Source organism: Chanodichthys erythropterus, chromosome 6 (genome assembly GCF_024489055.1).
Source record: "Chanodichthys erythropterus isolate Z2021 chromosome 6, ASM2448905v1, whole genome shotgun sequence".
Lineage (NCBI taxonomy): Eukaryota > Metazoa > Chordata > Actinopteri > Cypriniformes > Xenocyprididae > Chanodichthys > Chanodichthys erythropterus.
Window position 1 is genome coordinate 25,416,368 of NC_090226.1, and position 17,870 is coordinate 25,434,237.

The following is a 17,870-nucleotide window of genomic DNA, read 5'->3' on the forward strand; positions in this document are numbered from 1 at the left end:
TCTTCTAGAGTTCGCTAACCATGGCTTTAACATCCAGATAAACACTTTTCAAGACAATAAATACACGATTGAGATTATGTATGCATGTATTGCTTCAAAATTTGTGTCTGAATAGCGCTCCCTCCGTGGGCGTGGCCGCATTAGCAGATAATGAGCTGAATCACTGACTTCTGACATTGCTCTCTTTTCATACAGATTACATAAACACAAAATGTTTGTTTTCGATTTGATTTGCACGATTTAAAACCTGACATTTCAGCGTTTCTTTAGACATAAGTTTATTTTTTTTTATCATTCGTGTTCACTAAGTTACAGTTCATTTTCTGAGAACTATCAGATTGGACTTTGTTCAGAGGGAGACGAGAGATCACGCATCATGTTAGTTTTCTTAATTTTACAAAAAGCACAACATTTTGTTGTTACTCTGAGTGTACACAAATGAAAGAAGATATTCAACAGATTAAAATGGTGTATAACTCTTAATTGTATGTGCAACATTGACGGAGTATTTTGAGTCTCTTTCACACTGGTAAGAAAAAAAACGCGGTGGTATCGCCGGCGATACCCTCAGACCTCAGAGTGTTAACTTTTACTTTAGTAAATATTTCTAAGTACTTGTTCTTTTACTTGAGTACAGTTTTTGGGTACTCTACTCACCTCTGGCAATGTCCAATCTGCTCCAAACTTCACATGTTTGATAATAGTCCTGGCCTGAATACATCTACATGGCAATATTCAGTTACAGTCAAAGCACTACCTGTTGGCAGCACGAAGTGTGGCACTTTGAAATCACTTAGCCATAATTCTCCTGTATTTACTCGCTTACATGCATGTTGCCCACTGTGCACTGTTTTCCTAATGCCAACGGGTGCCGGTGAGCCCGGGTGCGAGGGCCTTTTCATCACTGCTTGCAGCTTTATTTTAAATTAAATTATACTCTAAATAAGAAACTACAACTGCCAGTAGGTGGCGGAAAATGTCTGAATGATTAAGTCATTGAGTCATTCAATCATTCATTCGATTTGATTCATTCAGGAGTGAAGAAAATGGTTCTCTTTATAAATGGTCTATTGAATCATTAGTCTTGTTGGACTTGAAGCAGATGTATGACATCAAATTACAGCAAGATAGATTAAAGAGCAGATGGCTGCATATGCTTTTGAATCACTCTCACAGTACTTTGAAGACATACACAATTGGTCTGTGCAGCGGCGCATGGTTCACCCAATTCATTCATAACATGGATTAAATAAAATGCAGCTGTGTGTTGCTCAGAGATGTACAGTTCTACTTTGTCTTTATATTTTCATTGGCAAAATTGAGCACAACAGACAATATTGTGTCTAAATAAAACAATATTAACTTCTTTTTTGTATCACATTTGCAATCGTGCAGCACTCATATTTTTATGATATAGACACGGAGGCAGAGATAAAAGCAATCCAGGTGAGTTTATTAGAACAATATGAGAACACAGAGTGGTAATGGCTGTTATCGGGTTCTTGAGAGATGAAATAGAGAGTAATACTGTCCTTGTATGGTTGTTAATCCAGGAGCTGAGGTGAGATGAAGGGAGACGTTGGAGACACTCACACACACAGAAGGGTAAGCACACGAAGGGACCAGGAGACGAAGGAGATGAAGGAGATCGCTGGAGCAGGTAAGTAAGATGAAGGGGAGTCCTTAAGGTAAGCATAAACACAAGGTATTGCAAACGAGACCGGACAGTGAGTGTGTGTGAGTGTGGTGGTTTTGAAGTGCTGGTGATTGCAGAGTGAATGAGATGCAGGTGGCGGTGATTAGTATGCTGGTGATTGGGTGCGTGGGTACTGTGGTGAGGTGGAGCCTGGCGTGTCTGTGACAGTACCCCCCCTCCCACGGCCCGCTCCTGAGGGCCGCGGACCCCGACGTCGTGGTGGTCTTCCCCTGGGTCGTGGGGCAGGTCTGTCTGGATGGTTGGTATGGAAGTTCTGTAACAGAAGAGGATCAAGGATATCGTTCCTGGGAATCCATGAGCGTTCCTCGGGACCATAGTCCTCCCAGTCCACGAGGTATTCGAGTTTACCACCACGGCGCCGGGAATCCAGGATCTCGTGGACCACGTAGGCTGTGCCGTCTTCTAGGAGAAGTGGAAGGGGGGGCTCGGCGGCTGCCACGTCAGGCTCTGTGGAGGGAACAACAGAAGGGTGGTAAGGTTTGAGTAGGGACACGTGAAATGTAGGGTGAATTCTGCTATACTGTGCCGGGAGTTGGAGACGATAGGTGACGGGGTTGATCTGCCGAAGGATGGTGAATGGGCCAATGAAGCGGGGACTCAGCTTCTTGCAGGGCAGACGCATCCTGATGTCCCGGGTGGACAGCCAGACCTTCTGCCCCGGCTGGTAGTCAGGGGCCTCGGAGCGACGAAGGTCGGCTGCCATCTTGCGTCTGCGCAGGGCTCTCTGCAGCTGGTGGTGAGCTGAGTCCCACACCCTCTCGCTCTCCCGGAACCAGTAGTCGACTGCCGGAACGTCGGAGGGTTCCCCGTCCCAGGGGAACATCGGGGGTTGGTAGCCGAGTACGCACTGGAAGGGTGTTAGTCCAGTTGAGGCTTGGCGGAGGGAGTTCTGTGCGTACTCGGCCCAACCCAGGTACTGGTTCCAGGAGTTCTGGTGGCCGTGACAGAAGGTACGCAGGAAGCGGCCGATCTCCTGGATCTTCCGTTCCGTCTGCCCGTTCGACTGAGGATGGTATCCAGACGATAGGCTGACGGTCACACCCAGGAGGGAGAAGAAGGCTTTCCAGACGTGGGAGATAAACTGGGGTCCTCTGTCGGAGACGATGTCTTCAGGTAATCCATAATAGCGAAAGACATGATTAAACATTAGTTCTGCGGTGGCCATGGCGGTAGGTAGACCCTCCAGGGGTATTAATCGGCAGGACTTTGAGAAGCGGTCTACTACCACCAGGATGCACGTGTGACCGTCAGACTCGGGGAGGTCGGTGACGAAGTCCACTCCCAGGTGGGACCAGGGTCTCTCAGGAACGGGCAGAGGAAAGAGCTTGCCGGTGGGAAGATGGCGTGGGCTCTTGGAGATGGCGCACTCCCTGCAGCCCTGCACGTACCTCCTGACGTCGTTGGCCATATTGGGCCACCAGAAGCGTTGTTTGAGCAACGAGAGGGTCTCCTTGACCCCCGGGTGACCAGTGCCAAGTGAAGAGTGAACGTTGTGCAGGAGTGGAGTGCGACGTGTCCGTGTGATGTACTGCAAGCCCGGTGGACAACCCGGCGGAGTGCGTGTGGAGGCATTGGCGGAGGGAATGGTCTCTTCGGACCACTGGATAGGGCTCACGAAGATGGATTCCGGCAGAATAGTATCAGGTTTTTCGGGCTTTTCCTCAGGAGCATAGAGGCGAGATAAGGCATCAGCCTTCGTATTCTTAGAACCAGGACGGTAGGAGATGGAGAAGTTGAATCTAGAGAAGAACATAGCCCAGCGAGCTTGGCGAGGGTTGAGTCTCTTTGCGGCCTTCAGATATTCGAGGTTCTTGTGATCAGTGAGGACTTGAAATGGGTGAGTAGCTCCCTCCAACCAATGCCTCCACTCCTCAAGGGCAAGCTTGACGGCCAGGAGTTCTCGGTCACCGATGTCGTAGTTGACCTCCGCCGGGTTGAGCTTGCGGGAGAAGAAGGCGCATGGATGGAGTCTACTTGGTGTCCCCTGCTGCTGTGAAAGGACCGCTCCCACTCCGGTGGTAGATGCGTCCACCTCTACTATGAACGGAAGGTCCGGGTTAGGGTGGACGAGGAGGGGAGCGGTGGTGAAGGCTTTCTTCAGGGTCTCAAAGGCGTTGGTGGCTAGTGGAGACCAGGACAGAGACTTGGGCTGGTGACGGAGGAGGTTGGTGAGTGGGCTGACGATAGTGCTGTAGTTTTTGATGAACCGGCGATAGAAATTGGAGAAGCCTAGGAATCTTTGGAGTTCTTTGATGGTGGTAGGAGTGGGCCAGGACTGTATGGCGGAGACCTTCCCCTCGTCCATCCGGATGCCACTGTGATCAATCACGTACCCCAGGAACTGGACGGAGGGTTGGTGGAATGAGCATTTTTCAGCCTTGAGGAAGAGATGGAACTGCCGTAAGCGCTGGAGGACCTCCGCAACGTGGTGGCGATGTTCGGCCAAGCTCCGGGAGTAGATGAGGATGTCATCTATATAAACCAGAACGGACTTATGGAGAAACTCCCGGAGCACCTCGTGGATGAAATCCTGGAATACGGAGGGGGCGTTGACCAGGCCATACGGCATCACGAGGTACTCGTAGTGTCCAGTGGGCGTGACGAAGGCGGTCTTCCACTCGTCCCCCTCACGTATCCGGATGAGGTTATACGCGCTGCGGAGGTCCAACTTGGTGAACACAGTGGCACCGCGGAGATGTTCCAGGGCCGCTGGGACGAGGGGAAGTGGATAGCGGAACTTTATGGTGATCTTGTTGAGTGCACGGTAATCGATGCAGGGCCTCAAGCCTCCGTCCTTCTTTGCCACGAAGAAGAAGCTTGAAGCAGCAGGGGAAGTAGACGGGCGGATGTAACCTTGTTCGAGTGCCTCCTTGATGTATTCCTCCATGGCCTTCTCCTCCGGTATGGACAGGGGGTATATGCGTCCCCTGGGCACTGGTTCACCCGGCAGCAGATCAATGGCGCAGTCCCATGGCCGGTGTGGAGGAAGCTTGGAGGCGCGTTGCGGGCAGAAAACGTCGCTGAAGGGGGCGTAGTCAGGGGGAACATCCACGGAGCGCTTCTCAACAGGGCTCTCGATGGACGTGGCATTAACGAGAAGAGACTTGGAGAGTGGAGGTTTAGGAACAGGAAGCGCTGGGAAGCAGTCTGGGAAGCAGTGATCGCCCCACTTCAGGACTTCGCCCGTGCGCCAGGAGATGTTGGGGTTGTGTTGTTCCAGCCACGGACGCCCTAGAACCACGTCAGCGGTGGATTCCTCCAGAACCAGCAAATGGATGTGTTCAGTGTGCAGGATACCGATGCTGAGTTGAAGTGGACCCACGCAGTGACGGATGTGTCTGCGGCTTAGGGGTTTGCCCGTGATGGAGTGGATTTGATAGCTCGTCGGTGAAGGAGAGATCTTAAGGTTGAGTTGTCTACAGAGGGTGCCTGAGATGAAGTTTCCGGCTGACCCTGAATCAAGGAGCGCCACCACTGGAACAGAGATGTTAGCAGCAGTAAGGGTTACAGTTGTAGTGAGTGGTTTCATTTTCTGAATGGAGGGAAATATTGCACTCACCACGGGTCGAGGAGGACGGATTGGGCATGTGGAGAGATTATGCCCCATTGTTCCGCAATAGAGACAGAGATTCAGGGCCAGCCTTCTTTGTCTTTCGTTTGGGGTGAGACGAGAGTGATCTATTTGCATAGGCTCGTTGGCTGGTTCTGGGGAGCTGACGGGTTCGGACCGACGGAGGAGGTTGGTGGTGGATGACTGGCCCTGGTGTTCTTGAATGCACGACTGCATACGGGACCCCACGCGGATGGCGAGTTGGATGAAGCGTTCTAATCCCATGGAGTCCTCGTATGCAGCGAGATGCAGCCGCACGGAGGGTTCCAGCCCCTGACGGAACGTGGTGATGAGGGCTTGCTCGTTCCATCCGCTGGTGGCGGCTAGCGTTCGAAACTGCAAGGCATATTCGTTAACAGATAGGTTTCTTTGCTTTAGATTATAAAGTTTCTCACCAGTCGAGGAATCAGTCAGAGGTTTCCCGAATACTTCCTGGAAGTGGGAGACGAACGCCGAATAAGATTGGACGACTGGGCCTTTCTGGGTCCATAACGAATCTGCCCATTGCAGAGCCTTCCCTTGCAGTTGTGAAATAATGAACGCTATTTTAGCCGTGTCTGTGGTGTAGAGGTGCGGCTGCATCTCCAGGACCAGCTCACATTGTAGAAGGAATCCGCTGCATTCCTCCGCCGATCCAGAGTAGGGCGCCGGTTTGGCCATGGGACTGGCGGTGAATGCAGGTGAAGGAGTGGTGCTGGTGGGTGCGGAGACAGCCGTGTTGTGGGATGACGATGTTGAGGGCTGTGGTGTGAGTGCTCGACGCAGCACGTCCACGAGTTCCTGGAATGGATCGTTTGTACTCATGCCGTTAGTTGTTATGGTCCGGTCTTCTGTTATGATATAGACACGGAGGCAGAGATAAAAGCAATCCAGGTGAGTTTATTAGAACAATATGAGAACACAGAGTGGTAATGGCTGTTATCGGGTTCTTAAGAGATGAAATAGAGAGTAATACTGTCCTTGTATGGTTGTTAATCCAGGAGCTGAGGTGAGATGAAGGGAGACGTTGGAGACACTCACACACACAGAAGGGTAAGCACACGAAGGGACCAGGAGACGAAGGAGATGAAGGAGATCGCTGGAGCAGGTAAGTAAGATGAAGGGGAGTCCTTAAGGTAAGCATAAACACAAGGTATTGCAAACGAGACCGGACAGTGAGTGTGTGTGAGTGTGGTGGTTTTGAAGTGCTGGTGATTGCAGAGTGAATGAGATGCAGGTGGCGGTGATTAGTATGCTGGTGATTGGGTGCGTGGGTACTGTGGTGAGGTGGAGCCTGGCGTGTCTGTGACACATATTTGCATATTTGATATTTGCACTCATTGCTCGTGTGATATAGTTTAAAGGGTTAGTTCACCCAAAAAATTTTAAGTACTCACCCTCATGTCGTTCCAAACCTGCAAGACCTTTGTTCATCTTCAGAACACAAATTACGATATTTTTTGATTAAATCCAGGAAGTTTTTTATCTCCCATAGAAAGCAACGAAATTACCACATTCAAGGTCCAGAGAGGTAGTAAAGGCATCATTAAAATAGTCAACAGTGGTTCAGTGGTTCAACCTTAATGTTATGAAGCGACGAGAATACTTTTTGTGCACAAAGACAAAAAAAGAACTTTATTCAAGAATTTTTCCCTGTCAGTCTCCTACGCAGTTTGCGCAGTGAACGCAGTGCAGAGCTTCCGTGTTTATGTCCAAACACTGGCTCAGTATTGGCCAAGGCTGTTCACATGAGCACCACAATGTATGTGTGATGCTAGCCAATACAGAGTTGCCGTTCTGACGTAGAACACACAGAGATTGACTGCTGCCTGACCAGATGATCGATAGGCAATAAGTCTATTCTAACAGTAGACCTGCAACTTAGAAAAGACCTAAACACAGCTCAGGATATCAGTGAATACCCCTATGGACAGCTACAACTTCCCCTCCCTACATATATGTCAGCGTGATAATCTGATCTTCAAGCAGAAGGAACTGGATGAAATATTCTGAATGAAATCAGTTCACTATCTGACTTGTGAGGCAGCCTAGAATCATAATCACATCATTTCCGTTCGTTTGGCCAGAGGAGGACTGGTCCCCCAACCGAGCATGGTTTCTTCCAAGGTTTTTTTCTCTGTTTCTGTCACCTGATGGAGTTTGGGTTCCTTGCCACTGTCACCTTTGGCTTGATTTAGTGGGGAAACTATCTATTCAGCAATATTATTGACTTGAATGCACTGTCACTGTTGCCTGAGAACTGAACTGAGCTGGATGACGACATCACTGTTTTCATCAGAAAAATTCTTCTTTTTTTTTTTACGGAAATTGAGCTCATTTCATAATTAATGAACTTTACACAGTTATTTAGCTGAAATGAATCAATACTGAAGTGAATTCAGCTGAACAATGACACTATTGTATTTTTAGAGCTGCTTTACAGCAGAATTGAATTCTGTTTGTATAATTTTGAATCATTATTTTCCTGTTTATCACTGAAAATCTGCTTTACAATCTGTATTGTATAAAGCGCTATATAAATAAAGGTGACTTGACTATAAGTGACATGTAAGACCATAACCATTTTGGTACTTTATGTGATCAAAATCCAAGAACTTGTACTTTTGTGAAATTTTCATGGTTCGGCACTAAGATCCTCTAAAAGATCTGATTACCTCTCCAGGGCGGATCTTGATGTAGAAGTTACTCCTTTTGTAGGAGATCTTGAGGATCTTTGGCCAGGCAAAGCGATTGATTCTCAGTCTGTCACGGTAAATTAATAGACCACTGGAGCACACACCCAGCATGATATCAATCCCTTCTGAATCCTGCCTCAGAAAGAAAGGGTGATTATTAAAGGCACAGTCAGCCAAATTACACAACTACTGTAAGAGGCCTAATGCTAACTAAACTTTGTCTTTAGAAAAAAAAATTAAATGAAGTGTGAAATGTAAAGTTCTGTAGACATTAATGGCACTAACTACTTGCTGTTGTAGTGTCTACAGCAGTTCAAATTACAGACTGTATCAGGTGATTTGATGTATATAGAAGTAAATTAATATTTTTGAAATAAAAAGCTTGTTGAATTGCACTAATGGAAAAAAAAATGCATTACATTAACTGTGCTTGCATTTTCATGCATTGTATTTTTAAAGGGTTAGTTCAGCCAAAAATGAAAATTATGTCATTAATGACTCACCCTCATGTCGTTCCAAACCCGTAAGACCCGTTCATCTTTGGAACACAGTTTAAGATATTTTAGATTTAGTCCGAGAGCTTTCTGTCCCTCCATTGAAAATGTATGTACGGTATACTGTCCATGTCCAGAAAGGTAATAAAAACATCATCAAAGTAGTCCATGTGACATCAGTGGGTTAGTTAGAATTTTTTGAAGCATCGAAAATACATTTTGGTCCAAAAATAACAAAAACTACGACTTTATTCAGCATTGTATTCTCTTCCGGGTCTGTTGTCAATCCGCATTCACTACTCCACAGTGACGCTGCTGACGTGTTATCTGGTATATATAAAAATATAGCAATACCAAAATACAAACAATGTAGAATAGGTTGGGTGCTTCTCAGTTCTTATTTGTGCATCCTTGTTTCCTTTCCTTGCTTCATTTCCTTGCGTCTTAGCTCCACCCCTTCAGGATGTGAGGTAAGGACCCAAGGAAAAGAAGTTAGGACAGAGGAATTGAATCAAGTGAAATGATATATCCTCGCTCCCTTTAGCGTCACTTCAAAGTGTCATCAGTTGCACTAGAGGGATCTACCCACATGTCATTAAAGTTTCAAAGTGTCATCAGTTGCACTAGAGGGATCTACCCACATGTCATTAAAGTTTGGTTATTTAAAAAAATATAATAAATATTAATAAAGCAAGATGCCCCATTGAAATATATGAGATTTAAAGTTTATTTAAACTGCATACATTAAATCACACATTTAAATTATTGTGACAGATATGAAGGGGGAGAATTTATGCATGCGTCAGATTTCTCGGTGAGAAAGACTTCCGCAAAGGATACACCTGTGTATCCTCACTCATGACTCCTCGGGAAGCCTCCTCACTCCTCGTTCCTCACCTCCTTGTTGTGCAATTAGAGAATTTAGATGTCCTTCAAGATGGCTGAGCTCAATCAGTTTCTGGGTCATAGGATGGAGGACGAAGGAGTGAGGAAACGAGGAGGGATATTGAGAAGCACCCCTTGAATACAGAGTGCGTCTCCCTCAAACGAAGCTCGTGCGCACCAGATAACACGTCAGCAGCGTCACTGTGGAGTCGTGAATGCGGATTGACAACAGACCCAGAAGACAAGACAATGCTGAATAAAGTCGTAGTTTTTGTTATTTTTGGACCAAAATGTATTTTCGATGCTTCAAAAAATTCTAACTAACCCACTGATGTCACATGGACTACTTTGATGATGTTTTTATTACCTTTATGGACATGGAGGTATACCGTACATACATTAAATGGAGGGACAGAAAGCTAAATCTAAAATATCTTAAACTGTGTTCCGAAGATGAACGGAGGTCTTACGGGTTTGGAACAACATGAAGCAAGACTTCACCCTGAGGTGGTGTTTGTGAAAGTCCTTTATAGTCCTGGTAAAGAGCTGCAGCTGGGTGTGGTGATTAGTGTGGAGTGTGTGAATGTGACTGGCAGAGAGGATGATGGGGAATGTAGTCCGGGAAGTGACAGGAACAGACGGTGATCATAACAAGCAGCTTGTTAATGTTTTTTCAAAGTGAGGGATGTTGCCAACTCACTGAAAAATAGCATGCATACACATTAAATCACACCAAATTATTCTGAGTTGCTCATATATCAAAAAACAAGTTTAAAACATTGCCCGCATCCTCCACCAAAATATCTGTAGCAAAATCATACAGGTTTAATCAATTTATGGGTGAAATATATGAATATAATAAATCACAAAGCTTTATGATTAATTATGATGCATATATTGACCCAAGGGGGAATTAAACATATATTGTGAATTAATTACAACATATTATAATCAATTACATATATGATTGGTTCTGGTTTAATTATTTAGTGAAAGTATATTAGTTAGTCCAGCAAACCGTTATATATTTCCTCACAGACTATTATAGAGAGAAAGGTTCTTCTCTGGCCACGAGAAGGAACTTTCTATTCTAGCATCAAAGCGTAAAGCAATTTGGATCGAAAATGTTAAAGTGACCTGGTTTTTATTGAATGAGCAACAGAAACAATCGAGCATGAATAATGTGTTTAATATATGAAAACTACTAATACAGAGGTTATGCATCTAAATATATATACAGAATATACACATCTATACAAGAGCAGAAGTAAAGACAGGAAAAGAGAGAAGAGAGGTGGCAAACTTACTAACAGTCCTTGAGAGCCAGCACAGAAATCAGTTTCATTATCTAATAGAGAAACATTAGTACTTGCATCAGTTTTGCGCATTGAGTTTCAGTTCAGTGCTGCTGCAGTTCATTGGCTTCTTCCGTTTCTGCGGGAGGATTTGAACTGAGGACTTGAAAGTTAGTTTTGCTGGAGATGGTGGTCCCGAAAGATGAGCGCGATGGAAGCGCGTCGCCGTGACGTCTGGGAGAGACGTGCGTGAGTGGGCGAGGAATGATTCAGGGCAGTCGGGAGAACACAGGAGAAAATGTTTGTGCCTGTCTTTTATGGACAAGCAAGTCAACACGCCTCCTTGGTTGAGATTAGCCAATGACATAGGTGCACAGTTGGCAGGCCAAATTTTCCTTTGTCTTGTCTACTGGCTTGATTTGCATAATTTATGGAGGTATCAGATAGTAGTGTATTTTCTTTACAGTACCATTAAACATAGAACAGTGCATTTTGTAGTTATACATAGGTGAATGAGACTTTGAAAGAGCTTTAGATAAAGTCCAAACTCGAAAGATCAGAAAAGCATATAAAAGAAGTTATGGTTTACAGACAATAGTATCATTAGAAATGACACTAGCACAACTACAATCCTAGCTAAGCTTATACAGTGGGAATAACTATATGCAATTTGACATACAACAGCGGTTACATTTAGGCATAATTATATTTTACACATACAGTCTTCAATGCATGTTTGTGTGTCTGTGTCGGTGTGTGTGTGTGGTGTGTGTTGGAATTTGGCTAGTCTGGCCCTTAATCTGCATGAGGGCCCCTTTGATGTCCCAAGAGCTAGGAAATGGGGTTCTCTGTTTAACCTCAGAGGGTCCATGAAAGTGCCAAAATGCTCGTCAGACCGGCCGGAGCCAATGTGAGATTTACAAACAAAGTTTAGCAGGCTAAAAGCATTCTGAAAATTCCAAAGTTGGTTGGCTGTTCTGATACGTGTGTAAATGCTACACTTTGTTTGATACTCCTTTCATCAAAATAGTGCAAAAACACACTCAAAATTAACTTATAGCTATATTGATTTATGCAACAGCAAAATAAACATTTGCAATCACTCTAATATTGGGGAAAACACTCTTGCTGATATGAAGGCTATTGCTTGTATAACTGTATAATTTTATAATCTCAGTGTTAAAATGTGATCAAATTCATAAACCAACACTCTTGTCAATGGCATACTGTACATGGAAGACAAAATCTATAAATCTGTTTACAGGAAAACAATACATGTACATGTATGACAAAATATGCAGTGTTTACAATTACGAGCAACATACAATGATCTAAACCAGTGGTTCCCAAACTTTTCAGAGTGGAGTACCCCCTGAGACATTTACCATCCTTCTGCGTACCCCCTCTCTTCCACTTAGATTGTAAATTTTCCATTAAGGGACCATATTTGCCCCCTAAATTGACTTTCTAGTGCAGTTTTTAATCTTTATGAATACCTTTACAACATTAATAATGTTTTAAAAAAAAAAAAAAAAAAAAAAAAAAATTCAATAGAGAAATATGCAATGCTAAAACGTGAAAAGTAATTATTTTAAATACTAAAACCGGCAGTAGATCGGTGGTAAGTCTTAATGCGTGAGTCATCGAGTCATTCATTCAAAGAAGCAAGTGGCTGTATTAATGAATGAATCATTGAATCATGACTTTCACGAACAATTCATTCAAAGTTGCAGATTCGTTCTCGAAACACCGCTGTGTTGTAATCCTGCTGTTGTTTTCGTTACAAAATAGAGCAAATATTGACAATACTGTGAATAATAATACTTATTACCCCTTTGTTTGTTGAACTGTTGTGTGGATATTTGGATTTACATTCTTGCTTGTATAATGTTATGAACATTAAAAACAAGAACTCACAAAAGGTGATGGTTATCTTCTCCTGTATGAGGCGCTTAAGCCCGGCTTAATTTACATGAAACTTGAACTGCAACATTTGGAAACACAAGAACAAAACGTAGAAAGAAGAGCAAAGAGAAAAATAGCACAAGCGCACAAAAGAATAAAATATGAGCAGAAACTGTAAGAGAGATGAATGAAAAGAGTAATAAAAGCAAGGAAAACAACTTTTAAGAACGCATAAACACAAGTTTAAGATTTGTGCAATATAAGTTATAATGTGTTTAAAATTTTGATTCATGCTTTTTTTTTTATGTGCTTTTAATTTTTCGATTTACGCTTATTATATTTTGATCTGTGACCGCAATACTATTGATGGGAATCTGATCCCATATAACAGTACTCCTGCAACTGGGGTATTGAAGGATAGTCTGCATGATTATTGTGAGCAAAATGATGATTATACTGGCGGAGAAGATGATTCCGCTGCTTTCTGACACTCCGTGCAATTCCCCGGCCTTTAAACGTAAAAGAACTGATAATGTAAATACAGAGAAAAAAAACAGATCAGATGGTTTGGAAAAGTTATGATATGAAAGAGGAGATCTGCAGGAATACGGAACGAATCTCTGGAATGATGGAAACCATTGAGTTTGTCTGCAGCAAGGTTAAAAGTTTGAAAAAAAGAGTTGATTCTATTGACTCGCGCTAAAAGAAAGAAGAAATTAACTCCGCTGAGCGAGAAAATCGCCTGGCTCAATTAGAAGCCTACAAACGCAGATGGAACCTAAGAATCCAATTAATTCCAGAGAAATAAAGAGAAAACGTTTGCCAGGAGATTATCAACGTGTTCCAACGCCTTCTACCACAATTTAAAGATAAATTCCCTGAAGTAGTTGATGTGGCACACCGACACATCCGTGTTAATTCAAATAATAAAGCCTGTGGAATCATCGTCCAATTCACCTCGCATTTTTACCGAGATGCTGTCTTGCGTGCCGCCAAGGACGCTGAGTTTCTGATTGAGAACCAACTGAAAATCACGGTAGACCTGTCACCGGCCGATAGAACAAGGAGGATTACGCTTTGGCCCATAGCTGAAAAAGCTCGAAAAGAGAACAAACAGCCTTTTTTCGTCGGCGGACGAGCATTTGTAGATGGTACGAAAATATTTCCTCCTGTCTAAAAGGTAATGGATCTGTTTTCCAGCTTGACTGATGCTTTGCGAACTTGACCTTGGAACTGATGCGTGAGTGAATTCTGGAACTTTGATCCAAAATACCTTTACCCACTTCTGATGGTGATGCGCTTATTTTTTTTTTCTTCCCTGAGCTTTTTTATTTACATTTTATTTTAAAAGAAATTATTTCAGACTTTCAGCGATTTAAGTAAACATGTGAGTTTTTTCAACCCCTTTAAAGGGGGGGATTATAGTTGTTGTTCCTCAATTGTACATCTCTATTTTCTAGATCGATATATGAAGGGATTGTTGGCCTCATCCCTCACTATTAAGCTTTTTCTGACCTGTTAGGTTCTCTGTCACGGTGACTTAATCCTTTATACTTGTTCTTAGTGCTTATCTGTTCTTGATCCTGTCTGGTTACCCGATTCCTTGCTGCATACCTCTGGACTGTTTATTGTTTCCTGGACTGCGAATGATATCTGCCTGCCTCGATCTACTGCCTGTACCCTGACTACGATTCTGCCTGTCCCTGCTGTTCCTGTCTGCCCCTGTTTGACCATGCCTGTATGACCACGCTCATCTTTCAATAAAGCTTTGCATATGGATCTTACCTTGAGTCCCGTCGCTTCGTTACACTGCTATTTGTGTCTAAAAACACGGTAGTCAATTGTTGACCGTAAAAATAAACTGCAGTCCAATTAATATTTCAAACTTGTATCTGCAAAGGGCGACAATCTTTTTGCAATACAGTTTAATATTAATTTCCACTTGAATAAACGAATTGAATCGTCATTCAGCGTGTTTTTGAAAAGGAGATTTGTGGCGAGATTCCCACTCATTCTATCAGAAGGCCTCATAATTTGTACCGCTATTAAAGTTGAATTACTGTGTCGTCCAGTAACTCAAAATAGCTCTCGCTCCTGGGTGATGTCATTGGCGTAGCTAACCAACAACGTGACCCCCACCCCCTTTGCAAATCTAATTGGAAAACGGTTTATCTGATTTATCCGATTTGACTTGTAAAATTGGAGCCAGTCAAAATGCCCTGATCCAGCGTGACTCGTAACAGCAGCGAATTATCCTGCAAAAGTTACATTCATGTGTGTTAATTTTGCACAAAAAGGGACTGATTCCCAAAGTTGTGTACCACCGAGATTCTAAAGTTTGTACCCGTGATTAAAAGTTGCCTATCGTGTCCAGTAAACTGGCACCAAAGAATCTGCCGAGATTCTAAAGTATTGTAACCGGGATTGTGCAGTTAAATCAGCCATAAAGGGTCAAATTTATTGCGTGCTAATTTAAAAATATCACGAATTAAAGAAGGTGGATGCAGTAACTCTGACCAGACGCCAGAGGGCAGTCTGTTCAGGTGGGGCACCCCTCCCTACTTCATTGTTGTGTGGACTCATTAACGCCATCGTGTGGACGTTCTGGGTAACTCCGCTTTCCACACTTTGAACTGAATTGTCTCTAAATTTAAGAATAACTTTGTTTCAGTTATTCCCTTTTGTATTCTTTTCTCTCCCTTCCTCTCTTGAGTTATTTTTATTTTTACTTTGGATTTTTTTTTCCCCTTTTCATCACTTACTGTTTTATTTTATCCACTCTTAGGTCTGTGTCCTGTTGTGATTTGCTGGTAACAGCATTCTCACACCCAAACTTCCCTTATTTTATACACTTATTTTTAAATTAAACAACATTTAATTGAAATTAAAAATTAAGTAGTGTCAATCAGTTGGCATTTTGCTCATCAAGAAGCAATTCCCTTTAGGTAATTCTCAAATAGGGAAGGCTTTCTCTTTTCTTTTTCCCATGCTGTTCTTCTATGCACTTATTTAAATTTAATTGAACAGAGTTTAATTCAAATTTGAATCAAGTGCCTCTGAATTGTCTTCTTTGTCTCCTTTTTCCATTCTGTTATTCTATGCACTTATTTAAATTTAATTGAACAGGGTTTAATTCAAATTTGAATCAAGTGCCTCTGAATTGTTTTGTTTTTTCATTCTCCTTTTATTTTTTTTTACTTTACCTTTTTGTTTATTTCTGTCCTAGTTTAGCTAGTTCAGTCTGACTGTCATTGTAGATCCCCATTTTTTCCCCCTACACACTTAATTATTTAAATTTGGTTTAAACAAGATTTAAATGTACAGTTAAGTTGTGTTTACTTGACCATTTGTATATTTGCAGAATAGGACCTCTCTAGTGCTGGGTGGTGTGTTGATGGCTGTTTCAGTGAGTTTCAGAGACTCATCGATACCCAGGACCAGCGTGAGACAGCGGATGGATCCAAACCTGAGCTACAGGAGGAGCTACAAAGACTTCAAAAAGCCCTTGCAGAGAAACTCTGACCCTGCATCAGATCAAGGGCTCCCTGCTGCCATGGACCTTAAATGGGGCAGACTGAAAAACCCACAAGTTTACTACAACTGACTGCAAAGGGCCTACTTCGGAGCACATAACCAGCCAGCAATGGAGGACGATTTAATTTGCAAAACTCAGTTTCTCCGAACTCTGCACCCTGCGGTGAGTGATCATCTGGCAGCTTTGGCCTGCCCACGCAGTATGTCTACTCAGCAGCTGCGAGACTTGAGCCACCAAACTTACGATAAGTAGAGGACTGCGTCTGCAAAGACTGTAGAAATTCAATTCTGTTATCCAGTCTCTGATCACCGCCCAGAAACCTGCCCTTACCTTTTTGAAAGACTGAGAAATGAAGCTGAAAGTCAAAATCGGACTCTCAAATCACAAAGATAAGAGCTAAATGAGGTCCACCATGAACACACAGCTCCCATGCACCACACAATTGGTCCAATGAGCTTGGTGCCTCCGCTGTGCATAGCACAGAGGGACACATTTCCCTGTTTCATCCGCAAAGACCTGCACGACCTTTGAGCCCTCATTGAACTCCAGACATCTGAAAATCTGGGCTGTGAACTTCTGCCTTTCCAGTCACCCAGACCACCTGAGCCAGACGGTCAGGCAGACAACTCAGCCTTCAGCCACATGCTGTTAAGTGCTCTCATTGAAGGAACACCGGACCTCCCATTTGCCAACAAGCACATACGCTTCCCATTGGACTTTCGTCTGTCAACCATGACGACTGCCAAGGACAATGGTGTTTTGAACTTGAAATGGAATGACCGAAGTCTAACCCATCACTTCCTGGTCCATCCTGACCTCCTGACGCACCCCAAAGCTCATATGGAGATTATTAATGAGTTGGTGTGGGCCCCAATGACTGTACAGCCCCCTGTTGTTCCTGTCAACACTGCCAATTTCCTATCAGGCCAGACCATCCCAGAGGTCTGCATCCTGGTCAACATACAGGAAACTGTAGTACCAGCTTACACCAAAGAGGTCGCTGTTTGGCTCAACATGCAATGTGGTCAAACCTTAAACCACACGCTGGGTTCCTTCACACTCACACTCACTCACACTCACCTGAAGCGTGGAACGTGAACTTTCTCTAAAAGCCACACCCCTCACTGAAGTGTCATCCTGTGTAGTTCAGTTGGCTCAACGACTGCATTGCCACAGACATCAGCAGTCCCAAAGCCTATCAGCTGGGATGGATACTGAACCACGACTTCCATGACTTTGAACTCCGGTTAACAGTCATCGGCTCAATACCAGCTGCAATGGTCCCAGAAGGAAGCTCGGACAACACAAGGTTCACAGCATCCTTCAAGATCATCTCCATCACTTCCATCAGGCTGGTACCCACAGAACAGGTGTGCAGAATGGAGCTGATGGAGGACCAACACCTTGCAGGGCCCAGAGTCGCTAACCAGCATGCCTGTGAAACTCAGGAAAGCGCTGCACCTCTGACAGCCAACCTGACATCTGACACCACAATGGCATCACACTGCTGCACGGGGCAGAGATTCAGCTGCCTGCCAAAACTGCTATGACAACACACCAGCTTTGACACTTGAGAAAAAGGTACCCCAACAACAGCAACCAACCTGTCACAGGTACTTCAAAGAGAATGTGTGCCAAGCAATGCCCACGGCCTACATTGATGGACATTCCTACAACCAGGAGGGCAACCTACATGCAGGTGCAGGGGTGCGATGGTTAAACAACCAACCCTGCCAACCACAGAACTTCAGGTG

General features: G+C 44.0%; 1 protein-coding gene across 4 annotated transcripts in view; it reads right to left on the reverse strand.

Annotated features, from left to right (window-relative positions):
- Nucleotides 1-17,870, reverse strand: part of LOC137021686 (band 4.1-like protein 1) — a 660,940-nt gene that overhangs the window by 182,103 nt on the left and 460,967 nt on the right. For all 4 annotated transcript variants that reach the window (XR_010895347.1, XM_067388496.1, XM_067388498.1 and 1 more), the window contains one exon: nucleotides 7,982-8,134. Coding sequence is in view for 3 of the 4 variants with exons in the window: in XM_067388496.1 (XP_067244597.1) it covers nucleotides 7,982-8,134 (153 nt within the window). In the remaining variant the exon portion in view is untranslated. The remainder of the gene's footprint in view (nucleotides 1-7,981; nucleotides 8,135-17,870) is intronic.